Source organism: Toxotes jaculatrix, chromosome 6, assembly GCF_017976425.1.
Source record: "Toxotes jaculatrix isolate fToxJac2 chromosome 6, fToxJac2.pri, whole genome shotgun sequence".
Classification (NCBI taxonomy): Eukaryota; Metazoa; Chordata; class Actinopteri; family Toxotidae; genus Toxotes; species Toxotes jaculatrix.
This window is the reverse complement of record NC_054399.1, coordinates 23,126,804-23,154,668: the sequence shown is the minus strand read 5'-3', so window position 1 is coordinate 23,154,668 and position 27,865 is coordinate 23,126,804. Positions and strand designations below refer to the sequence as shown.

The 27,865-nt window shown below is 42.4% G+C and overlaps 1 protein-coding gene across 1 annotated transcript in view; it reads right to left on the bottom strand.

Annotated features, from left to right (window-relative positions):
* Positions 1-27,865, bottom strand: part of zc3h3 (zinc finger CCCH-type containing 3) — a 48,428-nt gene that overhangs the window by 13,541 nt on the left and 7,022 nt on the right. The window contains exons 4-5 of the mRNA XM_041041110.1: positions 7,296-7,440; positions 340-503 (exon numbers count right to left, since the gene is read on the bottom strand). Of these exons, the coding sequence (XP_040897044.1) occupies positions 340-503; positions 7,296-7,440 (309 nt within the window). The remainder of the gene's footprint in view (positions 1-339; positions 504-7,295; positions 7,441-27,865) is intronic.

The window sequence follows — 27,865 nt, the reverse complement described above, 5'->3', positions numbered from 1 at the left end:
TACTTATGCATTATAAATGAAGAGATTAATAATTAAGAGAGTATTTAAGAGAATAATTAATCGAGAATTACTATGAACATCCAGATTCAGTCAGTGCCATTCATCTGTAAATTCTGGTTAAAATATAAGTACAACATCATGTTTAGTTTAGATTTTTTGTTTTTTGATAACAGCTGATAAAAGGCTCAAAAAAGTTGACCCCTCTATTTGTGAACCACCTCTAACTGTGCAGGAGTTGAGTATGAGCATTCTGACAGTGATTCTGCAGCTCCTGTAAAACTCTTCACACTTTATTCAGTTGTTTTGTGCTCAGAAGCAGCAGATTCATTAAAACTGTACCTGTTCGGCTGATCGACATGCTGGACGCCACAGTGCGGGACAGCTTATTGGCTGACATCCGGTACAGGGAACCACCAATCCAGCACATGCCACTTCCTCTCCAGTGCTGGCTGGATGATGGGTGTCTGTAGTGGGGACTTCGAAGGCGGCTCTGAAGGAAACTCCTGCAAAGGACAAGAAAGGCAAAGAAGAAGAGAGAACGACATTAAATAAGAGATAAGCAAACATCTTCGGAAGCCATATTTAAGTCCTATATTCATACAGTCAATAAGAAGATGATTCTAGTTTATTACAGCTTGGGATGATTATAACTATCCGTTAAGCTCAGTTCACAAACTGTGAAATTTTCAGTCATGCTGGAATGATAATACTGTATCTGCTCATCTCTCCCTCAGTTCCACCCCTCTTTTGCCCGTCTTCCCTCCAGCTCTTCCACTGTATCTCCCCTCCTCACTTTATGTTTCCCATCCCCGAGTCTCCCCTCCTCCCTCCCTCTCTCTCTCTCTCCCTCCCATGTCACAGCACTCTGTTAAATTGCTCCTCTAATGGAAAGGACGGCAGTGTGGAAATGGAGAGAATTGAAAAGAGGAGAGGAGGAAATCAATGAGATAATAGGCAGGGCAGGGGGCCAGAGCAGCAAGGTTGGCCCCTACACTGAAGCATAGAGACCACACACACACACACACACGGTATCACAACACACTTCTGCTACAGTACGTACAGTACACACAATCACAGGCCTCTACACAAATATGCTCACCATTCAGGAGTCACTCAGTAGACGTGTGTATGTGTGAGCCTGCAGTGTGTGCAGAGATGTTGGGTGGTGGTGGGGCGGTGCAGGGGTTATGGCGATAAATTGCGCTGTCCTGTCACTTCTATTTGGGGCGGATTGGGGCTGGTGTGCGGGGCGCCACTGGAGGTAATTTGCTGCCGTATTTCAGATGGGGTGGAAATGGGTTTAGAGCGAGAGTTCATGCCTCCCATTACAGAGAAAAGAGAGGGTTACCCCAAACGCACGCTGCGCACAAAACAACTGACACAGATGCTTAACACGCTGCAGCCCGCGGAGAGCTGCTGCACTGCTGCAAATAAGAAAAAAAGGGAGCAAATATCAGCCATCAGCCGCGTTCACGTACACGGCCTACCTGACTGCGTACCATAACTCAGAGGCACAGACACTCAGTTTCACTGATCAGTGGCTGCCCTACACAGGGCAACTGCAGCCAGGGGAGCTGTAATGGAGGCTAATGTTGGAGCTCTGACTGCCACCCAGGGAGGCTTAAACAAGGACCGGGCAGCCTGGGGAGCCGCAATGGAGGTTAATGGGGATATGACACGAACAGTTAACACAGACAGCAGTTAACCCTGACACAGGGCTGCAGTCGGGGGGAGGGACGGGGGTGTAACACTCAGTCTGTTTCACATTGGGTTCGTATCTTTGAGCCCGAATCTTAAAGTGTTTGCCCTGCTTATACACTTATTTCAATTCGAAACTTCACTTCCATGTTTTCCACATTAAAATGCATATTCATCACTGTTGCCAGGAAATGATGTTGGCACAGGTTCTTTTTGTTTATGTTAGTGTTTGGGATTTTAATCTTTAGAGACAGACAGAAAATACGGGGAGGGGGGGGGTAGCATGACAAAGGTCCTCAGTCAGATTCAAAGCAGAGATGCAGTAACATGTCAGTGATGTGTTGTCCATCAAACAAGCTCAAAAGAAGATCCAACTTCCTGGGAGGAGAGGTTGAAAATAATAATGTGTTAATGCAAAAATCTGTATGACACAAAACAAATGTCTCCAAACAACACCTGTGCACAGATGCAGATGGAAAAACATGTTCCAGGCTGTATGCTTTGTAGACCACTAGGTTTTTAGACACTTTATAAGTGAACAGTATATGGGGGGAAAAAAATAACACCCCAAACAACATCAACCTGTGTCTGAATGTTATTTTCTGCTAATACATCTGTGAATGAGTGAGTGAAATTATTTCTTTCTCAAGATTTTCACTCTGGTCTGGAAAAAGTAGGAAAGAATAAGAACATTTGGTACAGCTGGTACAATCAGGTATCAGTGTTTTTGGTCAGTGAATATGAGAGTTTGAAAGACCCATTTGTGCATTAAAGTTCTTAGACTTTATGTGAATGTTTGCTTGCGCACACGCACACACACACAAACAAACACACACTCTAATCACCAGACCAATGTGAGACATACAGCCACGTGAATGAGGTTTAGCCTCAGGTCTAACACTATAAATGAAAACAGCCTCAGTGGGAGCACTTGACTACACAATAATGTAATCTGCCTGTAATGACAGAGGAGGAGAGGGAGGAAGAACAGAAATAAACAGTGGAGAACAAAAAAAAAATTATCGGAAAGAGACAGAGGAGTTTTTGTCTGTCTGCCTCCAGGCTCCTTGGCCTGTTCCCCGAGATGCCCTTGACCTCCAGAGGGATATCTGTTATCAGAAAGCCTAAAGGCCCATTGGATGCACAAATCCTACCCTGCTGGACAGCCAAGTTGTTTGGGGGGGGGGGGTTTAAGGTTTTCCACTGCACAGATATAACAGCACCTTCTCTTTGTCTACAAAGCCTGGGGGACACTTCCACACATTTTTTATTTTTTTGGATTTGAATAACAATGACTGAAGTGTGAACTTTGGTCTTGAGTGAGTGAGTTTTGATGAGTTGTATAGTCATTTGGTCAATTTTTGCTTGATCAGTGACGAACAATAAATCAAATTTGATTTAATCAACTAACTGATTAATCAACTAATTGTTTCAGCCCTGAAACATAGATTGTGTACTGGACACTCATTTAGGTGTGTTATAAAACAAAGACAATCACTGGAGGTCACAGTAAAAGAACAAAAACGCCACAAAAAAGAAAGGAAAAAATAGGGAGGGGAAAAAGGAAACAACAGAGGAGTGAGCAAGGGCACAAAGGAACCCCCTTGAGACTACGATGCATGTGAATGTGCTAGTGTGTATATGCGTGCGTGACTGTGTGTACACTTGTACTTCTACCTTTGCAAGGACCAGTTTGAGTTATAGACCATACAGAGTGGTATATAGAGAGTATTTTGGCTGGACCTCAAGTTCTGACACATCTCCAAAGGCCTGTTTGAGGGCTGACACTTGGTTTTAGAGTTCAGGTTAGAATCAGGTTTAGATTAGGGTTAGGGTAAGGGATTATGAAAAGCATTATGTTACTGGGTGTCCCCACAACTAACGTAAGACAAGTTGTGAGTGTGTGTGTGTGCAGGTGTGTGTACGTGGACTGCTCTGACCATGCGATGCACAGATAAAGGAGAGCGCGATTCAGCACTACCGGCGCTGTTGATGAATGATCCGACTTTTGTTTTAGTGACAGGGAAGAATTTGGAGGGTCGCGCGACTGCTCAGAATAATGCTGCCCTTGTCTATTTGTCTGCAACCCAAGCATTAGCGGGCTCATATTGGGAAACAGTTACCCTTGAAACAGAGCACAGCAAAAACAGTCATCTGGCTAATTCCAGCAGTGAGGGCTGCTGCTCTTCTTCAGGCACTTAAAGGAAACCAAAGCAGTGTCATTACGCATCACAATCCTATCAAATCCAACTTAAAGGGGGTCGACTGTAATGAACAAAGGCAAACCAGTAAGTATCTGTGCAGAGCACCAGAAAAGGCTCATAACATGCAACTGTAGGAGACAGGTAGATGAGTAATGTGATAAGTAATGAGTAAATGAATGAATTGGGGTATAAAATGGGATGAATGGGGGAGTGAATGCGGGAAAAGGAGAGAAGTGAAGAAGAGGGAGCACTGCTTCACTTTATTGCCCAGTCTCTTACATCCTGTCGTGATCGATACTGAAGCACTAAAGGAGATGAGCGGCTGAATCGAGTGTGTGAGCGTGTATGTGTGTGTGTATGTGTGTGTAGGTGCATACACTCAAAAACAGTATACTTATTTGGGACTGGGGTGTCTTGTCACGTTTGGGGCTTCAACATTTATGGCAGAAATAAATCAGAAAAAGAGAGAGCCAAGTGGAAGACAAGAAACAGACAAAACCAGTCAGATGTAGGATGTGACACAACATTCTTGTTTTCTTAAAGAGAAAGAGAAAAGGCGAATTTAAAGAACAGCAACAGAGCAAACACATACAGAAATTTAGAGGAAAGACGGGGGAGAGAAAAATAGAGAGTGGGTGTGAGAGAGATGAAGGGAGGGTTGGGCTGTAATTTATCCTGCAGTGTGCATGCTTTACGGCTTTCTTAATTCAACTCCTGCTACTATTAATGGAGTTAATGTTGAGATTATATCTATTTTCTGGTGGAGGGGGCTGAAATACTGCAGCTGATTCCTCCGCCTCTTCAAACTGCTGCCCAGCACTAAATCACCCACCATGCTTGCTGTGGCTGGTACTAGGTGGAAAGCATAGCATGCTGGGTAGGAGGAGAGGTACGCTGAGGATAACCTCACTTCCTGTTGGCCTGGGAACAGGAAATGTTCACAACAAGCAGGTGAAAACAGCTTAGTTTGCAATTAATTAAGTCTTTCAGGACAAAAAAATCCAACTGTGATTATAAAAGGAAATAAACAGGGTCTCTGTGTTTTTTTCAACTGTCCGGTGAAGGAGCAAGGTTTACAGAGGGGTCAGAGCCCTTTGAAGATCACCTGGTGTTATAATGCAGCCACTTCAACTGACACCCAAACACACAGAATAACACAACTGCTGAAGTACATCTATCTTTACTTAAAGAACTTTGTGCCTCGTTGAAAAGTGTTACTAATATTCTTTATTATTGATCAGATAGCTCCTGGTTTAGATCTAAATTTTGCAGAGTCACCTGTTTGTTTCAGCAAAAATGAAGTCTGGTGCGTTTTCCCATTTAGTACAATCAGTCTGGGCTGCCGTGACCATTGTCAGTCGACCTCTGGTGCAGACTAAACAACTGTAATCCCCCAGTAATACCAACTGCCTCTTTTTTGTCCTGTTTCTACCCTCTTACGTAAGCTTGTATATGACATTTGAGAACTTTTGTTCTGTTTGTGTTGGATGAAAGAAATACCCAGCCCTATCTAAAATCAAAACAATGTCTTCACATTATATATTTGTGTTATGTCACCATGTCAGATCTATACAGATTACCCAAGACATTGGGATCCTCTGGACATAGTGCGAGCTTATGTCTGGTATTTCTTTTTTTCTTTAAATGCATGGCCCTGAGAAAGGGGTTCAGCTGCGACCAGATAAGGACACAAGAGCTGAGAACATATGAGGACAGGGATCAGTGGGTCTGATAGGACAAAGATGAAGAGCAGCACTCAGTAGTTAAGAGCAGAGAATATGAGCTCATGATCCACTCAATAGCTTCAAACTGATAAAAGTGGAGGGAGTTAAACAGATAGATAAGCATGAGAAAGGAGTGGATGAGTGGGTGGGTGGGTGGGGTGATCCACTATCCCTGGGGACCCAACCTGTCCCCCTCCCTCCCTATCTCTTTCCTCTCTTCTACACACTTGGTGATATTTCACAAGGTGTCACGGGGCTCAAATTGAAAATCCCTTGATGAATCAATATTTACTGCAGCACCTAAATGAATAGTAATAAGTCACCAGAGGCTGAGTCCAGCCACAGTCCGGGGCCCTCTGTCTCACCAAATCTGGATTACACAAATGAACCCCCCACCCTCCATCACCAACACACACACACACACACACACACACAAGACAAATGCACAGAACGCTTTAATTATTAATGGCTACCCAAACGAACAACAACTTAAAGGATTCATCCAAATTGTAAAGATGACATATTTTTGCACTTAACACTAGTGGGATGTAGCTACACAGACAGTAAGAATTACTTTCTAACAAAGAGATAAACCATGTGTAAAATCTGTTGACAGTGAGGTTTGTGGACGACACACTGGGACAGTGTCTCTGGCGACCCAAGTTGTCAGGCATATTTGAAAACCCTGGGACACTATAGTGGAATTATGTGCATGGCTTGATATCACAGGGGGTGGTATGTTTGCTGAAATGATAATTGATTAATTCATGCCATGTCTGATTTTTCTGAATCTGTAAACAATTTTCTGATATTGTATACAGTAAGCTAGGACTCATTCAAAACATATATATCAACAGATTTATTAATACTGCAAAGAATCATCAGTTGCAGCCCTACAAAGCTCTTTTACCTATAAAACAACACACAGAGATGACAAAGATACACTCATGCCATTTTCAACCATGCAGATTGGGTGTGTTGGGTGTGTTTGTGTGTGTGTGACAGTGTAGTCACACTGCAGCCAGTTTCCAGGAAGAGCATCCTGCTAATTCTCTACACATTAACAGATCATGAAAACCAGCCACAAACCCGCCAGAGCTTTCATAAGCAAAGTTCAAACTGTGAGTAGCCACTGCAGGGAAAAAAAAGCTTGGCACCACACCATTCCAAATTCCTTTATTTAAAGACTGACGCTGTAAGGATTTGTCAATTATTTAGTAGTTGACGAAAAAAAAAACTGTTGACAACAATTTTGCCAAACAACTAACTCGATTAAGTCTTTCAAATGCAAAGTTTTCGCTGGTTCCAGGCTCTCAAATGTGAGGATTGTAAAGGAAGGTAAAGAAAAAAAGAAAAAAGGAAGAGACGAGGGCTGTAATGACATTAAGAAACAGACACACCCACCCTTCTTTCTGTATCTGCCCAAGTAGAGAAGCTTTCTCTGCTGGTGTAAATTAATGTGAGGAGCACATTGGTGTAAATGGTTTATTCTCTGGGTTATCTACTGTGTAAAAATGAGCACCATAAATTTCCGACCTCTTCCACTCATGCTACACATGACGGTGACATAAAAGACAGGGCACTGCTCTGCACTGAAGGATATTAGCCACTGAGACACATTAAACTCAGACCTGCAGGAGGTGCGTGTGAATTTGTCTTTGTGGATTACCTGGCAGACTGGATCCTCTTGGCTCTCCAGGAGAGGGCAGGGTTGTAGTGGAGGGTATGTGCAGTGCTGGAGCCCGGGCAGGTCACCATCTTGTAGCGTGTCCTGAACACCCGCTGGGAGGCGGGGCTGCAGTGGGAGGCAGGACCTGAGGAAAGCAACACTGACAAATCAGTATGAAAATTTCAAATGGATATCTGATCTCACACAAAACACAAGCGATAGCTAAACGTCCAGTCAGTGTGTGAACAAATGCACATATACACATCATTTCGAAACAGTGAGTACATACACACACACACACACACACCCACACACGTTTGTCTGAGCACTCTGGCAGGTGTGCTCTTTAATAAGCTTCACATATAAAAATGAGAGGGAATAACAAAGGCAGAATTTTTATGAGGCTAATAAATCATATCCTCCGTCTCTTTCCTCGCTGCCTTCATCCCTCCTGCCCGGCTCTCATTCATTATATCATTTTACAGATCCATCAGAGAGGAGGTGTAAGAGTAGAGAGATCGGAATAGAAAAAAAAGAGGACTAAGTATTTTTATTTATTTATTTATTTATTTGGCTGTGTATCCATCATGTTGTTTTATGAGGGCTTGGGCTGGCTGACGTACTCGCACAAAGAACAGAATTTGCATTGTGGATCATCTGAGTCCCTGTTCACCAAGATTAAAGACTACATGAGCCAGGAGCCTTTCTACTGAAGCCTGAAATGTAGGGTCACTGTGAGTAGTAGTAGAAGACTCTGTTAAACTGTACACTTAGAGGATCCCAGTGTATTACAGACTCAGTATTATTTTCATAGTTTTCATAGTTCATTCATGCTAATTATTAAGGTCTGAGCAGTCAGAGTAAAACCCAAAGTGAACGAAGCAGAAATAACCACAATCCTGCACTGCACAGAAAAATGACAGGAACCAGGAAGTGCGTCCACCTGATGACTTTTCCACACTGTTACACTGACACACAACTTTTCATACTGAAACCATGTTTTTGTCTTTGCTAGGACAGGTCGAGGAACATGATTCATAAAAAGTTTCTTATGCCAGAGGGGTTCCTAATAAGATCGTTTAACATGAACACTGGACTACCAAAGGGATGCTCACCCTGCTGGCAGCTGTTTACCAGCAGATCTCAACCATTCAATTCTTCAGCTTGGCCGGTTCTTCACATTCTCTTCACTACCATCACTGTCAGTACTGCTCATGGCCATGTAAAATAAAGACTTTCAGACACTCCTCACATTTCCACATATCTTCATTTTGTGTACATTATAATGAATTCATTTTTAATAACTCTTTATGCCCCTCTTTCAATTCTTTCTCTCCTGACAGAATTAAGTTTGGCAAACCTGAAGGTCCGCTTGTGACCATGTTTCCAGATCTCTCCTATCTTGCAGACAGAAACAATGGCCACACACAGAGATAAGATCCAAGTTGTAATAAACAGGATCCTTACGGATAAGCTTTCACAGACATGGATTAAAAGCTTTGTGAGAAGCTGCATTCTATCAGGCCTTCTATAAATTAAGCAAAGGTAAAAACAGGTACAGCCTGAAAACACTTAATGCAATGTGAATCAATTGCTCAACATATCTAAATTATTCTATCCCCCCAAAAAATGTCATTGTCTGCACTACCTTCCTCCCCCTTCTACCAATCATTCACTGGTGGTCAGTGACAGCACTCTCCCTAATGAGTAAAGAAAAGACAGAGTGAAGAGAGGTGTGAGAGAGGGATAACAAATGAGTTTATACACCCGGTGAGGAGCTCATTTCCAATCGCCTCTTTCACAAGTCTTTAATTGCCAATTATCAGGATTGTTGCCGTTTTAATTAGCATCCAATAACAAACCGTGACCACAAGGGCTGCAGTGACAAACAATAAAATGATTCGATTTCCACTTCTACACATTTCCACCTTCTCCCTCTATGTCTCCACTCCTCCCCTTCCCTCTTACTCCCCCTCAGGCACTGCTTTCATTTGTCGGCCGGGATGAAGCTCTGGATCAGCTGGAGAATTCATCTCAGACAAACGTTTACTGTTGAGCAAATCACTGCGAGCTGGGGGGGTGCCGAAATACTGAATACATGTTTAGGACACTCACAAACGCACACACAAGAAGAAACACTAAATCCACTACTGTTAAGGGACACTCTTCCGGGTTCAACCCTGACCTGTCCTACTCTGTGTGCTCACAGGTTTCCTTTACAGTTAGAGAGTTTTTTCTACATATCACGTGCACTCACTTTCAGTTTTACCTCCAAAGAAAGTGGTTTAGAGAATGTGGCTGATAAACTGTTGGTCAATTTACAACCTTCCTTGCCCCATCTGGTAATGTTGCTGTGTTCCCATGTCTCAGTTATTCACGACTTTATTACTTTCGTCATTTTTACTATCCTTCAATAAATCCAAGCTAAGTGCATTATAAAACTGACAAATCAAGCCCACCAGTTGTTAAAGTTTTTGTTTTACATTTTCTTTTGTTTTGTTTGTGGAATGGAACAGTGCAACATAGGTCTGTACAGAGGATCACTTTGGGTATTATGTATGTGATTTTGAAGATTTACATGCGAGACTATGTCATGTATCAATATCATTTAAAAAAACTCTTATTAATGTGGCAATATTCATTTTAACCATATCACCCAGCCCCACATCTGTAGGTAAAGAAGGATTGTGGTGTGTTATGAAAGAGAGACCCTGGGAGAAAAAAAAAAAAAAGACAGACAGCACGAGAGAGAGCTAGAGAGAGTATATGGATGCAGGTGGGGGTGGAGGTGGTGTTTTGTAGAGGATTAGTTGCCTGGCTTGAAGTCACTTTTTCTCCCACAGTCCATCTGTATTGCAGTCAGAGCTATTTGGGCGTCCTGGCAGATGACAAATAGGGCTTGTCAAAGGTGCTGCCATGATTCCCACCCCACAACCTCTTACACTCCCCTCACCCCCTCCCCCCTGCATCCCTAACCTGTACCTCAATCTGCCTTTAAACCTTCGTTCCAAACATCATGACACCTGCCGTGTCCAGGATGCTGTCACACAGCTGTTCCACCTTGGCTACTGTTTAATGACATCTATAGTGAGCTGTGCTGTTGGTTGGTGTGTGGTGTGATCTCTCAGCATGCGTGTGTGTGTGTGTGTCAGCAGGGATGGATGGACGGTGTTGCTCTGATTGTAAACCACTGCAGGTTGTGTTGGTTGAGTGGCTCTGGGAGCAATGGGGTCTCAATCTTCCACTATAGGACCATGACCAATGAGCATGTGAACACACGCACTCACAAACACACACTTACTCACACATATACACCTGGGGTCTCAATCTTCCCTTAATAGACCTTTGACAGTGGCTTGCCTTGCAACGGGGGGTGGGCTGGGCAAAGTGGCGCCCTGTGCTGTGGAGACACCGTTTGCAGACGCATGCAGCTAGCACATGGTCCATCCATCTCTCGCTGACTCGCTGCTGTGAATCCACAGATAATCTACTCCAGTCGCTCCAAGCTGCTCTCATCGCTCCTATTTATTATTTAACTGTATTGTGTTGTATGTGTGCTGCTGGTACAAACTAATTTCCCTCTGGGATTAATAAAGTTCATCTTATCTTATCTTATCTTCTGCAAGTGGTCTGGCTTCTAGTACCAGAGCCACATTAAAGGGTGGGCTTAACACAGTTTCTCACTCTAGTGGAATGGACCCATGCAGATAGTTTTGGCTTTGTTTATCCAGGTTTTCAAGTATCCATTTCTGAAATCTGTGCCTCCAACTCAATTCAACAGGGGCATTTCATTGATTAATCTGCCAATTGTTTTCTCTATTAATTGTTTGGTAAATGAAACATTGGAAAATACTGACCATTCGCTGTTTCCCAGAGGCCAAGGTGACATCTTCAAATTGCTTTTTTTGGTCCAAATCCTAAAGATATTCACTTTCTTTTGTGGAAAACTAAAAACTACCAAATGTTCACATTTGAAAAAGTGAAAACTCTGATTGTCTCATTGCATGTTTCTTGCACTGTTGGTCGTCCTTCAAGACATGCAGCCATGTTCCCTACAATTACTTTTGTTGTGTAATATGCTATCAGAAAAAAAAAAAAAAAATTATATAGCCAATGCTATGAAAATAAGATCCAAGTTGTAACGAACTGTAATTATCCTTTGAATTTTATTTCTCAAACAAAATTCCACTCATCTAAACTTTAAATCAGTGGAGGCAGAAATCTGACATATCTCAAAATCTGGGAAAGTAAAACCACAAGGATTTGCCTGGCTAGAAACCACTAAAAGTAATATGGGTGAACCAACCCTTCAAAACAAAATCACAGTTTTATTTTTTTCGTCATTTATCCCCTCTACAATTTAACAGGTCTGATCCTGAGAGGAATCCACTCAAAATTTGTGACAAATCACTAATGTAGCTTCTGCTTTATCAACATTAAGCAGCAGATGTAGCATCACATAAGTGGATCTGAGAATGTTGAACTAGAGCCACATTAGTAAGATGACTGAGCCTCGTCTAAGCAGTGTGGACTAGACTTTGAGTAAAGTTGTCTTCCACTTCAGAGTTTTGACACTTCCCTGCTCTCGATCTCTCTATCCTCAGCCCTCTGACTGGGGCTACTGACAGGCCACTGCACCGCACCTCCCCTCCACCATCCTCTTAGGGATCCCCCCCAGCAGTCTACCCCTCCATACCTGACGGCTAATTCCAGGGAACAGCGGTGTCCGTCTGCCCCCTCCCTGGGACGACCCAATGGATAATAAATCTTATTATTGACAGGGCCTATTCCCCCTGCCATCCCATGTTCCTGTCCCCTGGGGCTCATCTTCCGACTCCCACTGCTCTGCCGCTCTTACAGAAGACAGCGGTGCCATGCTAACATCAGACTTAACAAGGGAGTTACCACAATTTAATAACCCGCTGTAAGCCAGAGCAGTTATGATAATATGATCTCTGCCTGTTTGACACCCAGTGATACTTTCTGACACACTACCCAGAGATGTCAACAGAGTTTGATACCCCACCCTGCCAACAGAGAAGTGCATTCCATGGTTTTAAAAATACTGCTTCCTGTAACTCATCAGAGTACATCATGTACTCGTAGAGCATGACTAGAATATGAGCTTTGCATGGAGACCTTGCGTGTAAAAGAGTTTAACATCTTGTTTTAAGAAAATTAAGGACTGAAGAATTTGCTTTGAGATCATAAAATGTTCATACACTTCTTTATACTGATGCTCAATGCCAGAGCTATCCCTGCCTGTGAAGTCTCAAGAGTGTACCTCATCTTTCCAAGATGAGAGACAAGGTCACTGGGTTCCTTGCTGCAGGATGTGGATCCATTTATAATCACTGACCTGCTGTTAAAGTCCAGATGTGCGTCCGTGTTTCATGTGTCATGTAGTGGCTGGATAGATATGCAGCTATACATATGGATTTGGTCAGAATTACATCGTTCATAATATGAAATCCCATGCACAGTGTCCTCACAACACCTGCCACACAAGCGTCCTAGCCATTAAAAGTCCCCACTAAGGGGCAAAGGAAGTCCAAAACAAACTGACAGAAACACAGCCCTTGCATATTATTGCCTTACAAAGTTGCTATGGTTAGAGTGTTAGCAAAAAATCGCCTATTTACATTCACAACAGAAACAGAAACAGGGTTGATGACAGTAATGAGACTGAACTCGACAGTAAACGTGTCATAAAACCAAAACTATGAAATTAAAGAGGCTAAAAAGCTTCACAGAGCTGCAGAGTCCAAAATAATCCTGTCAGCCCATCAATACCAGTGACACCTGGAACACTACACAGTTATCTGATTTTATTTTAAGATTACAAAAATGACTAGTGGAGCTTTAAGGATGCATGAGTATCTGTTTATGTACTCTGAATCCTTTAAGTAATACTGCATCTGACCTTGATTCATTCCTGCAGACTAAAAACAGAACTGCCTTCAGAGAACTGATGTTACTGTAAGCGTGATGACAGATGGCCGAACATTAATCAATTGCTCTTCAGTTCTATTCTGTGTCATTACCGAATTAACACTTGCCTGCATGTCAGATGCCAGAGAATAAACAGTATTATATTTAAGAAAGTATTTCTGTATGATGGAATTGCAACAGTCTTTTTAGAGGAATACTCAGGGGCTCCATTAGTGTGTATGTGGATGAAGAGCTGGGCTGACATGAACTGACAGGCTGATGGCTGCATGGGGCCACATACTGACACAGGAGGCCCCTGGTGCGTGCCATCCACAGACACTGTCAGCCAGTGTGGTGGTGATATCACCTCAGAGAGGAGTCTTCGGGGGGGAAGAGTGCGTTTTGGGGGGGTGTGGTAGGGGGATGGTGGTGGCGGTGGTGATGATGGTGGGGGAGCACGGGACGGGGGGGCTACTGGCTTGTGGCCTCGTCCATCATCGCAGTGGAGCCATCAGCTGTAACATATACCAGCTGACCTGGGGAACCTCGGGGAGGGAGAATTCTTCCACCCAGGCAAATGCAAACACAAATGCATGCTGGTAGGTTGTTGCTATAGCTATGCTATTTAAAGTAAATTATTTGTACAGCTTTTTTAAATCAAAAACAAAAATGAGAAATTAAATTTGATTGAAACTCTGTAATTAAAAGCAACAAGATATTAGAGGGCCAGAAATAGTCTGAGACAGTCTGTCATTTATTTTTTGAAATTCTTCAAATTCTAGAGCCTATATGACAGCTGCATTTTGGAAGTAGTTACAACAAGTAACCCAAAAAAACCCCACAAACTCTCATTTTTACTTTCCTATTTTTTTTACTAAACAAATGAAATGCAACATATTGATTAGTGAGGTAGACAGGTGTTATACTTTGGACATATCCAGGCTAAATGCTGCCCCCCCCGCTTCCAGTCTTTAAACAAACCTGGTTTTAGCTTCATACTTAACTCAGACACATGAGAGGTGTACCGACCTTCTCATCTACCTCCCGGGAAGAAAGTTAAAACATGCATGCATTACGTCAGGGGGAAAAAAAAAAAAGTTCTCAACTGTGAGATGTTGTCGAAACACAAGCAGTCACGCATAACATAAAAAGTGCCATACTCTGTGCAACACACACATTTTCAATGGAATCAAATAAGGTTTGATTCCCAGGCCCTGAAGGGTTAGATAAGTGTAGCAAGGTCTGTAAATTAGCACATATTTTAACAATGAGCCAATATTCTTGACTGTCATGTGTAATCAGCATTAAAGTTCTATCACTACATTGTGGATCTACAAGTTTAAAAACCACATCATCTTAATCAAAAGATAAAAACACACAGTCTCCACACTTAAAGACCATCATCCACGTCTAAGTATTTTTCCAAATGTTGACCAATATGCAAGGAGACCTGACAACATCCTTGATGAATAATTAAATGATAATAGCCCCTATGTGTGCTTTTCCAGAGTAGCCATATGCTCCCGTAGCCATAAAGAACATCAATAACGTAAATAAGACATGATGAAAACACTTATTTCCTGTGAACTCAACCTTGACCCTGACCCCAACCTCGAGAGCTGACAAAATCTTTAGCTGTGATTGGGACTCCGTCAGGTTGTGATTCACCACAAATATTTCATGTGTGTCCCATGACAAGTGTGCTACACACACAGTGTCATGTTTGGTCAAAGGGATGACTGTGGCTGTCAATCAGCAGATCCCATTAGATGCATCGGGAGGAAGAGCCTGAGGCTTTGTCCACTTACGGGCTGCTATTATTACATACGTTATATGTGCATCTGTTTGTGAGTATGGAGAGAGTAAGGCAGTGTATGTGTGCTTGTGGGAGAGAGTGAAAAGCTTGGGGGATAAGTGTGTGTCATAAAAACCTTTTCCAAATGTGACTGGGGCACTTGAAGGTTAAGTGAGTGTATCCCTAAAGGGCAACACAAGATTCCACAAGGGATGTGAACCTCTGCCCTAAAAACACACATCAAGACCCCGAGCACCGAAGCAGCCCTGAGTCTGAGTGATAGAGAACGAAGAACGGAAAGATGTGCGCACAAAGGCCACTAATGGGTCTGAGGACAGGTTTTTATTTGTTTTTATTATTTTTGATGGATTTTGTAGTTTTTATTTTTGAATTTATTATCAGTTCATTTCAATTACTTCGTTTATTCATTTTCACTTGCTTTTTTCTTTTTTAAAGCTATTATAATAGACAATAAAGCGGTGACAACTTACAACTGTAAAATGTCCATCTCAGTACTGTATCCTAATTACAGTTTGGTAGATGGGCCATAATTTGTATAATTTTATTTGTATAATAATGTTTCACTTGACAGTTGCTCCTAGTGATGAGCCTACAGAGAATTCTCACCTGAATCTGTAGCCTCCCGCAGCTTTATGGAGCTTTATGCTGAGTTTCATTATATTGTTCAGCTGTACGGACAGAAAATTTACTTTTTTTTTTTTTTTACTATTTACTTACTTCCTTAATGTAGAGAAAGGGCTGGTGTGCGGACCTACACTATGTTGATTTGACTTTGTTTCATCATACTGAGTGACAGGTTGAAGACACATGCAAACCCCTGCAGTACTGAACCTCCCTAATGCTCCTGTGGATGAATAAAATGAAATCTTTGAAGCCAGGTTTCCAAAAATTTGGGAAAGTTTTGTTTAAGAGAGTGGACGCTGCGGGCAGGAGGTAAATGACCACTGTTTTGTAATGACATGCTGAATAATCACATGTGAGTGTAATGTCTGGGTGTCCACATACCTTTGCACAGTGTTGTTAAAAACAGTCTGTTTTTCTCTTACACTTCCCATTACTCACTGAGGCACTCTGATGAGCTCCATTTTATTGGTCCCTATAGCCCATAGGACAAATATTGGAAATAGGAGCCTTTATGTTTAAAGCTGCTTTTGATTAGGATAATTTACCTGTACAGAGTTGATTGTTGTGCTAGTTTGGTTTATTTAAGAATTCTTTGTTTTCTTATCTAAAACCCAAATTGATCACTGCCTCCTTATTGCATTCTCTGTGGCCATCCTGTGGTTGTAATTGTTTAGTCCAATTTGTTTCTTTAATGCAGTTTGATTGACTTTGTGTTGACTGCTGGTTGTCCTATTATTACTGGCACTGTCGTACTTTGTCGCTTTCCTCGTATTTGTTTTGCGCGATACACTCAAAAACAAGATGTTATATCTAACCTAATATACATTTGAACAATAACTTATTGTTTTTGTTATTGTCTTCTTCACCAAGATTTATCATGCTGATCCTTACGTTGCTACCACTTTAATCACTACTGTATTTAGAAGTTACCTTCCTTTACAATAATGTCAACATTTGACAACAACACTGGGATAAGAAAGTGGTAAGTATATAGTAACTATAAGGGTTGCCGTGTTTAATATACAGAGTACAGATTTTCAGATGACCATCGGCAATGACACTGATATTTGCCCTTTGAATCTCAATGTAATGAGGAGGGCCTGCTGGAATAACTACAGAACTTACGTCTAATGGTTCCTTCTGGCCACAGGCCATGGTCAGCTCAGTAACAGGGCCACACAGCTCTGGACATGGCACAGCATTTGCCAGGGTGAAAAGTGAGGGTTAAGGGGCTAAAGGTCAGGAGGGAAAAAGGGGGGTGACGGCGTGATGAGGGACAGTCAAGTCTCTTGTCGGCTTGAGTGCTAATTTGGTGAGGGCAGGGGGCCAAGGGGCTTCCACTCTGCTCTTTCTGATCCTTTAGAAGACCAGCAGGTGCTCTGAATCAGAAGACAGGATCCAAATAAACACTGTGCACCTCCGGCTATTTTCCAAATTTCTCTTCTTCATCAGCTCCAGTAATTGGTCACTTTCTGCTCGCAACAAACCATCTGCTCTTTAGTCTAAGTTGTGGACCCTTTTTGTAATAGCTCAGTGTTGTTACTTTCCACATCTACATGTATGTCCTTAGCTCTATCTGCCCTTCTCTTGTGCAACATCCTCACCCACCCACAGCCCCCTCATTCCGTGGTGGCATTCATGGTGCAGCTGCCAGGGCCTAATTGGTCCCTTTGGGCCGAGGAAGAACTGGCAGCAGCCCGCTAAAATGCTGATCACAACCAGGAGGAGTGGGCATTGCTGCTGAACCACTGGCAGAGTCCGCTCACAAACAAATGCACTGAGGCATATGCACTAATAAAGGTCCTTCAAAGTCACAGCAGACCTTAACATAACAGCTAAAGGGCCTCTACCCAATAACATTAAGATCAGACTCACAACAGTCTAGTCATTTCTAGTCATTTATTGTATTATCATTTATTGGTTTTAAACTACGCTGACTACATCACAGACTACTGAAGCAGAGAAAGAGGAAAAAAGTATATATAAAAGATGTTAGATTTTCAACAATAATTCTCCAAACTGTGAGTATTCTCAGTGAATAAATCACTGCCTACTTGGTGGTATCACCATTAGCCAGCAGGTTAGCAAACTTTCTGTGATGTTTCGTGTCATTTGACACCAGCAGCACTTAGTGGGGAAAAAAAAACAGCTTATGAACGGCAGCTGAAATGTGCTAATTTTAGGAAGAAATGTGATACATTTTCTGCTTTTGTGAAGCATCCATGTTAAGAAATAGGACAGCGACATACCCTGACACATCAACATGCATCAATCCACCCGTGTTACGACATTGCTAACGTGTGGGCTTACACAGAAAACAATAGGTACACTTATTTATGCATATTGTGTTTGCTGAAACACTACCATCAACCTTCGCTACATTCAGAAAACCTATCGACTCTACCAGCATTGTAACTAAAGCTAAACACATAAAAACTGCCCAGCAAGAAAAACATCATATCATTCCAGCTGTGGGTTGTCAATTATTTTCCAGTACAATCCAATGTCTCTTCTTTCAACAATGAAAGAGATGAATCAATTAATTTAGCCAATGACAAAAAAAACACCAAGGTTTTAGAGAAACTACTGTTAAAAACAGATGGAAATGACCAGGACTGTAACATCACAGGAATATTTTTTCCATTTCCGTCTCTCAAAGCCACAGCATTAGTTACACAATCCCCATCACCGTGGTAATTCAACACACGTTCAAACTGGTTGTTTATATGTACAAACTCATTAAAGCAAGAATACACTGAAAGCCAAGCCTCGATGTGAGACAGATAAGTGAGGAAATAGAAGCATGGTAATCCTCTCCAAAATAGACCAGAGGCCATGAACTTCAAGTACAGAAGCGAAACTGTAAGAGAGCAGATATGCTATAAAAATATCACATGCAAGTAAAGGATGGCTGCTGTAAACAGGAGGTGTTAGCAGGAGAAACTGATCTAAGGGTTCTGTATTTCACTGCATGACCTGGTCTTTGAGTTTAATCATCATACTGATGGTTTGGAAGTATAAACCTGATGTAAATGCATGAGACTTGATAGCTTTGGCATCATAAATAGCACACTGTAGAGGTTTTCATACCAGGATATCTCCTATGAATCCACCCTCATCTTTCAAAGACATTTCTTCATTTTAGTGTGAAAAACAAAGGATTTGCAGATGAGTTTGGTTCAAAACAAACTACATAATTCCTGCTTAATTACTTTTGTATTTTTAGATCGACGGACTTGTAGCTGTTAGTTTATCATTGTAAATATGCTTTGTGTTGTGTTTCTATGGGATTTACTATGGACGTATTATGAGGTGACCATGATGTTATGTGTACTTGTGTGTTGTTTTTTTTTGCTGTTTTATGTTTATCCTTGTCTATAGTTTTTAAGATGTCGATGTTTAGACCAGGACAGAAAAAAGGAGGAATATGGCTGTAAACGCGTCCACTCTGCGTTGTGTCTGATGGTGGACAGGTTAACACTGGGAATATAAAAATAAAACGCCAAACATGATTAATTACAAAAGAGAAAAAAAAAACATTAACTTGTGGTTTTCCTCACTTTCACCAGAACACTCTGGATTACATTAGAGCTTGGTTAATGACGGCTATTTGCCAATCAGTCCGGCATTACTGTCATCGAACAAGACGATCAATGATATCAGTGTGTGTCGCCACAGAGACAGAGTGAGGTATTTAACAGCTAAGCCCCCCAAAGACAGGACACAAATTAACCACACACTACAGGCATACACACGTACACACACACACACACACACACACACACACACACACACACACACACACACACACACACACACACAGAAGCCCCCTGGACAGGAGACAAATTAACCACTTCCCACAGAGAAATTCACAAGGGAGCAGGGGACAGTAAACGGCAAGTGATCAATATTGCCTCCTTCAGGAAAGCCCACACAATACTGTATTTGCCCCACATGTAAATACACAAGTGCATGTGCAAATACACAAACATGTCTCCAGGGGACAGCATTTAAATCCTATGCATAAACATAACATTTCAGACCCAACTGAGGCCAGTTGGATCCTGATGTTTCTCTGAGACTGAGGAAGTCTTTGTGGTCATGATGCTCTTGTTAGACAAGTGGCTTTCTTCCCCCACCTCTCTCTCTCTCTCTCTTTTTTTTTTTTTTAACTCCTCTTTAACTCTGAAGCTACAATGACAGGAGACAAACTAGCTATTTCCCCCAGAGCAACTCACCAGGGACAGCAGAAAATGAACTGCCCCGGATCAATACTGTACTCTCTCTCACAGTCACTCTCTGCTCTCCTCCACAGACACACAGCACTGTGTGGCCCACCAAGCAGAGGAGGACACTTTCAGTTTTCATTCAGTTTCGGAGATGGAAATAAGAATGACTGTGTTTGCATGCAATACCTCACGCAAGTGTTAATTGAAAAAAAAAAAAAAAAAGGGCAAGTGTGCAAGTATTTTAGACTGCAAGTGAGAACCCTGGACACCAGTGAAGATGCAGGTATCCCATGTAAGAATATTCCTGTATGTTTGCATTTGTGATGCGACCTGGCTATTTGTCATACTCCGGTTAAGGTCAACCTTTAACACACTGCAACTCAACATCCCCCCTTCAGTGAATCAACCAGTTTACCTGGAGCAACACACCCACAAATAAAATGATTCACCCACAGAAGTACAGCAGTATAAAAACAACAGAACCACCAGCTACTGCGTCATCTCTCAGCACCACTGTGTGACTTTAATAAACTTTAATGAAAAGCCTGTGATCACAGTGAGTGCTGCTCCCTAACATGTTTATGATGACTTTAGTTGATACTAGATCATATTTTCATCTTGATTTGTCCATTTATTATTTTTTTAAATGTGCCAGTTATACATATGATAAGTAATACTGTCAAGCTTCTACATGCATCAGTACTTGCACATTCTGTCTTGTGTGTTGCTTTCCTTTGTTTGCTATATGCAATATTCGATGTTTTTATGTGTGCTGGCTCTCATAGTGAGCTTTTATCACTATTGTTAAAACCTTATGTTTCTGTAATGTTGGAATTGTTGCTAAATGTTATTCTGTCCCTGGTATGTATATTATGCTTGCTTTTGAGATGCTCCTATATCAAAACAAGCTTCCACATTGTTTGCCTTTGTTGTTCTAATGAGTGTAAACATTAGCCTCACAACGTTTTGATACTGAATGCTGAAAAAAGTTGACAGGGTTGCCAGTGGTCTTAAATGCTGACACAAATGCACATCTCAGGAAATATGCGCATCTATGAGAGCCAAAGAAACCTCGGTCTTAGTTTTGTGTTAAAGTGATAGATTAGTAGCCCTGTTCTGAAAAGGGGAAGGGGGTGGGGGGGTGGCAGGAGTCCACCAGTTGCTCAGGCTGCTGAGCCAGCAGGGAACATGTGCAGAGCCCCCTCTGCAGATCACTGGCAGGAATGCAGAAGGAGGATCTGATGGTTCACATGCACACAAGCGTACATGTGCAGGTGTGTTTTTAAAAGAGTGTGAGTGTGTCAACGTGTGTGTGTGTGCATGTCCTGAATCTGGCCGTACACCCTGACCCACTCACAGGTGAGTATAAATAGTACTGACCCCCCATTCTGGGTTTTTCTGCCAAGTCACTACCAGGCCAAGAGGACATGATGGAATTCTCTGACCAATCAGTGCCGTCTCTACCGTGGGCCAGTGTGGGACAACAGTCAAATCTTTATCACTGCCAGCAGACTCTAAACACTGCTGATAATCAGCCAGGCTTTAAATTAGGAACAGACCAACTAATCATCAAGACATCATCAAATTATTAAATTTACTAAAGTTAATTTTTACTTCTGCTCAGCTATGTCACCCTGGAAAAATCCGTTGATTTTAGGGGATCAAAAAAGCTGAAACCAACAATCAACAGGACTTGAATTTAATTTTTAAGTAATTTAGAATGATGTGTTTCCAGTTTCAAAGTTGTGAAGACATGCTGCTTCACGTCTACTGGACAACAACTAATTGGAAGATGGAGAATTTTTCACCATTTTCTCACATTTTATAAACTTAATAACTTACTGATCAAAAACTCTACAACAATGCAAACATTGAATTTCCACATTTATTTGAGAATAACATTTTCTGAACTATGACTGATTTTGGCGTCTGCAGAGTCATTTGCTTCAGTTAAAAGTGGTTATTAAAAGGGTTGTTAACATAGGGAACAATTTAGATAATGCTGTGCTGAATTGAAAATTGGTGTCTCAAACTGTCACTGTCACATTTTCAGTGTCTCACATTCACAACAGCCAAACTTCCCAACAGAGCACCGTGATTCCTGGAACATTTAGCGTCAGATCAGAATGCAGGGCCAAAGTGTTGAGCTTCAATTACAACACCAAAGATGATCAACAAATCCTTCATCATTGTTTTGGCCTGTGTTACCGGTTATTAATATCACAGCTCACAGTCTGAACTCCGCTTTGCACTCCATGACAAGCCTGCTGACGTGACTGCTGCTCAAAACAACCACAGCGTCCAGCGCCAGAGTTGCCATATCAAAACGGTTACACCTCCGCCACAACAAATGCCAGAACTGCTAATGCCAACTCACAGACAGTCCCATCGAAGCCACAGGGCTACTGTAAATCATACGAGCTGTTTTAACTGGGAGTGCAGGGGGAAGTGACTTAATGCTGCAATATCTGCATGTGCGACGGATACACACACAGCCACAGAGAACACCAGAGTTGAGGACTCAATTACTCTGCTTCTGTTCAGAGCAAATCTCACTAATTAAATAGGTTAAGCATTAATTATTCAACCAGAGAGAGAGAGACCCTTGACGAAGGGAGAGGCAAGGGAGAGGGTACAGAAGGAGCATGGGAAGGGGATGATGGAGGGGGATGCAGCATTCTTCTCTGGCTATAAAACAATCCGTACCCACTGCAGCTAATCAATACAGCCTTGCTGGAATTAGCAGTTATCTTAAAACCTTTTAACAATAGCGTGCTGACTGACTAATACAAACAATCATCCATTATTAAATACCAAAACAACATCGCGATCATGCGGAACAGGAGGGGAGTAGGGAGGGGCACATGAAAACATCAAGGGTACGAGTGGTGTGATGATGGGAGGAGGGTGAGGAGGTGGGAGACTGACTGTTGGGGGGGGGAGTTAAATGAGATTGAGGAGGAGGGAGAAACAGACTAATGAAATGGAGAAAGAAGGACAAATTAAAGGATACTTCCACTTTATTGCAACTTTTTTTTTTTTTTGCAACTTGCTTTTGTAGTTTTTGTCGTCAAATCAATCCTTTTTAAATTGTACTCTCCAAAGTCATTGCTGAGATCTGGAAACAAAGGTCTCAAATATCTTGAAACAAAGTCCAGCAACATCCAGAAACATGAGCAGTCAGATGATCAGACAGATTGTAAACAAGAATTGTAATAACGAGAGGAATAAAAGGAAGTGCTTGGCAGGACCAATCTATAATTCAGTTTCCACCTGTCCATCATGTCTCTGCTGAAGAATCTGTACCACATTTGTTTCCAACCTAGCATTATTACTAATTACTTTATTTGGGGGGACACCTGTAGGGAGGCTACCGTGGGCTTAGGAAGCCTACCCTCTGACCGCAAGCAGGGAGGTCAGGGATGTGAGGGAAAGTCAGGGCACTGAGCTTAGAGGTTTGCATGCCAATCATGGCTGGAGGCACACTGTCAAATACCCGTGGGGCCCCGAGAGAGTGGACAAAACTTAACTTTCCCCATGGGAGGGACAAAGACGCAAAGGAGAAAAAGGAAAGGGGGGACGAGTGGTGACCAAGAGAGGAAAGGAGGTACTTAGATGGATGGGAAAAGAGTAGTAAGGGCCAGTGGAGGAGATAGTAGGGGGTCACTGAATAACTCAACAAGACCAGAATAGACTTGGGGGGGTTCGGGTGTCCAGGCTGGTATGACTGAAATGGAAAGTTGGAAAGGCTTAGAAAAAAAAACGTCATGAAGATAAGGGGTCAGGTTTCTCCTCAGCTTGCTGTCTCAACCTGAAGCCTGGCTCTGGGATTTAGTTGGAGAGCCAGGAGGAGCAGGTGAGCTTGGGGGGGGGGGCATAATATCGAAAGTGGGACAGAAAGATGGAGACAGACAGCAAGACAGAGATTAAAAAGATAAGAGCTTACGATCATAAAACCTGAGTCCTGAGCTAGAAGGGATGATCAGTTCACATGACCACACAGAATTCACGGAATACGGGTCTTGGCCCCTACTTGGCTCCACCAACCTACTCGGACTTGCAGCCAAGTCATCAATTAGGGAAATACGGCTAATTCCTCTGGACAGGGAGGAAGTGGAGAAAGAGTGAAAGTGTGGGTGAGCAATTACAAAATGTGACTGCAGATGGAAGACCTGAAAGAGGGATAGTGTAGAGAAAAAAAGATGGAAAGTACAGAAATGAACCTGTATGCTGTACACATGAGTGGTCAGTGACCTCTGCAGAAGATCCCTGCTGGCTTTAGAGCCCTGATGCAGTGAAAATTCTACTCTATCTACTACTAATGATTCTTTCTCCGAAGATCCTCCCATATAAATGCCTTTTGAAAGCATCAACACTCACTGCAAAACTATCAGCACATCATTCATAACGAGGTACACTGTGATGTTTGAAGCCTACAATGATAGATACCTTAGGTCTGAATGCTTCCAAGAGTTTTGAAGCATCTTGCACGTTGCTTGTGCACCCAACACATCATCTTCTTTCTACCCTGATTAGATAGACTGAAACTGTCTATACAAAAACTACACCTAGCAATCGTCTGGACCCTAACAACTGGAAGCGCCCAGTGTTTTAGATTGATCCACAGTGCAACTCTGGCTCTGCAAAGTTAATACAGGGATCCCAGAGTCAACCCCTTAAAAAGACTGTTGCATTATGTATTATTGTATTGTACAGTGCAATTTATAAACTTCTGAGAAATTCCCAACAAGACCCTGAAGTCATAAACCATCCCCAACGTCAACAGCCATGCCCAGTGCCCAGATAACCCTGCTCTGGCCATAATGACCAACCAGTGACCAACCACCCCCAATCAGTCACACAATCCCTGTTCTACCATGTGTCCGTGCCTGTGTGTGTGGGACATTATTAACATGCCGAGCGCTCCTCAGACTCTTTGCTCGTCTTCCCACGTAAACGCCAAACCCCCAATGATTATTATGGTAACACGTCAGTGTGTGCAGACATATGGAGGAGAGCTGGGGGGGATAGGGTTACTGTCATAGGGTCGGAGGTACAGCAGGGTGAGGGTCTGGGCAGCTATACCAGCGTGCTCTCCAGCTGACAAAAGGTGAAGATTTATGGAGCAGCTCCTAACAGCCCCTGACTTTCCCCTCCCTGTTACCAGAACAGACGAGCTTTATGTAACACAACAAGACCAAAACCCCACTGGACTGAAACACACTCATAAATAAAGTTGTAGAAACAGAGTTTCAGCAAACATTACTTGAACAGAATAAATCTGACACCACAATCTGTGGGCAGAAGAGAATGTCATAGGGAATCTGGCACGTTCATAGTTAAATACTGGAATATTAGATTATCATCAGGATTCATACTCCTATGGCAACACTTCCTACCACAGCCAAGCCATTTACCAATAAATGGCACTTGCATTGCCTGCCATGTGTTCTCAGATAATTAGTAGGGCTCTGCCTGCATCCAGTTAGGTTTCTGATTTATTCAGGCAGCCTGGCACATGGGCCACTCCTCTGGATACCAAGAAAACATTTACCTCCTTAACTGGGAAGGAGTCACAGTCATCTCAGGCTAAAGTTTCAGGACTCAATAGTATTGATTGCACATTTCAACACATGCTGCTCATCCCTCATCGCAGATACTCTGCATAAAAACACCCCCTCACGACAACACACAGCACTCTGAGCTCATCTTAGGCCGTTTTCACATCTGAACTCTGCACAATGTCCAGAGAGCCAGGTCCAGATATTCTCCTTCCCTGAGTTGCCCTTTCACATATGCACCGCACAACCAGAGAATGCCCGTGTGAGACATGTTCACACCTACTAGGAATACTCTGTTGGTTTAGGTGAGGCGTGGCACCTGGGCAGAGCGTGCAGGAGGCCAGATAGAAACATACAACACACTCACTCGCTTGCTGCGGACAACTTCCAGCTAAATCAGACATTAACAAGACTTTGAACTAGAGAGCAGGCAGGGTAAAGTCCCTTTAATGTCAAGTTCAACCGATTTGCGTGTCTGCGTTCTCACATGCAGCTCCTATGGGTAATGTCTAGAAAAGTTGAAGTGTGAAAGCAGATTTTGGGTTCAAATAAAAACACACTGATCAAGTAATATGAATAAAAGACTGTTCGAACATCCTGCGTGAAATTAATATTACTTAAGGAAAATACATAAACTCTGTTGAGTAATTTGAAACTCATTCACTCACATAACTTGACCAGTCATTTGACCAGGTTTAGTGAAGCATTACAAGTGTTCACTACTCGCTGTGTGTCCTCAGGAAGACCAGAGAGGTCACTCTGCATGTTGATCTCAAATGAGTCAGAAGTTTAATTATGGCCAGTTGACAGTTTGATGAGAGTCTGAGGAAGGAGGAGAGGTCTTACAACACGGATGGGGAGGAGTTACTCATGTCGACATACTGTAGGTACAGGGGTCTGGTCGCTAGCATGCACGGCCCCCTGGGTCCTGGGGTTAATCAAAATGCCAAATGTTACTGTGCACCGTGCCAGAGAGCTATACTGAGCCAGTCCTGCACAAGACACCATCTTACACGAGAAACTGAATCATTCATGCAACCGAATAGGCATACTGTTTATATATAGGCACAAAGATAAATGCATGTGGAGGCTCAAGCTACTTTTTCATCCTAAATACTAAAATATACAAAGGAAAACTAAAATATTTTTGTACCTCTCGTTTGCAATGGCAACAGCAGTCTCTACTTAAATCATTACAGCAATGTAGCAGATCTGGATGCATGATTTGTTTGCATGTGTGTAGGCACACGTCTTGTAGAGCATGTGTGTGAGCAAGACAAATGGTGACAGATATAAAGAGAAAGGAAGAGACAGAAAGCCATAGTTAGAGACAGACAGACGGAAAGAGAAGACAGAGGTCCACCTGTTTGACACAGAGAGCCTGAGAAAGTGCAGAGGAATGAGCAGAATGCCAGAGTATGAGAGTGTGTGTGTGTTTGCATTAAGTTAAGGTCCACATGGTGCAAATGTGTGCGTGTCATCCAACTGATAATACTATGGGAGCACTGGGGAATGGCATTTAGAGAACGGTATGTAGAAAAGCAGCTGATGGGACAATGATACACACTAAAAAACACACACACACGCACACACACTCACACACAAACAAACTATTAAAATCATTTGACCAATAAAAAGTTCGGAGAAAGATCATCATACAAATACATAGGATATTGAGTGACACTTCCAGTATGCACATAGCAACACTAGCTGTGTGCTCTGAGGTCCAAACAAACAACCAGTGAGTCAGTGTCCTCTATAAGCTCCCTCTGTGTGTGTGTGTGTGTAAATGTGGGAGCATGAGTCAGTGAGAGGAGAGCGCAGGACAAGTGGCCACAGTGTGAAGGAAAAGTGGGAGAAACTGGAGCAAGTGTGAACCAGAGAGTGATGCAAATAAACAAACAAAAATAAACAAACGTGTGTCGTGCCAAGCTGAAGTCACAAAAGGACAGACAGGGCTTTAGAGTGCAGTTGCACATGTTGCAATGCATGAAAAATGTATTGGCTGCAATATTTATTGTGTTATCATATAACCACTGAGAGCAAAATTCATGGACTACTTGGGCGTACAAAAACTTTTTCAAAGCTAACATCATCAAATATAATGTTGTTAAGCCAAAAAGAACATGGCTGACAAGGAGATACACGGTTTTCACCCACCAGCACAAACAAACAAATGAGTAGGGTTTCAAAACTCAAAGCATATAAATGATAAACTAAGAGACTGATAATACTCCAAGAATCAGATTACCAGTCTTGTAACTGAGACTGAGAGAAGACCGAGACAAGACAGACATAACTCCCAATATACAACTGTGAAGTTATCGTATACTCACTTGTCACATTATTAGGTCCACCTAGCTAAAACGAATGCAGTTTAATTCAACAGTCCTGCAATAAATCCTCCTC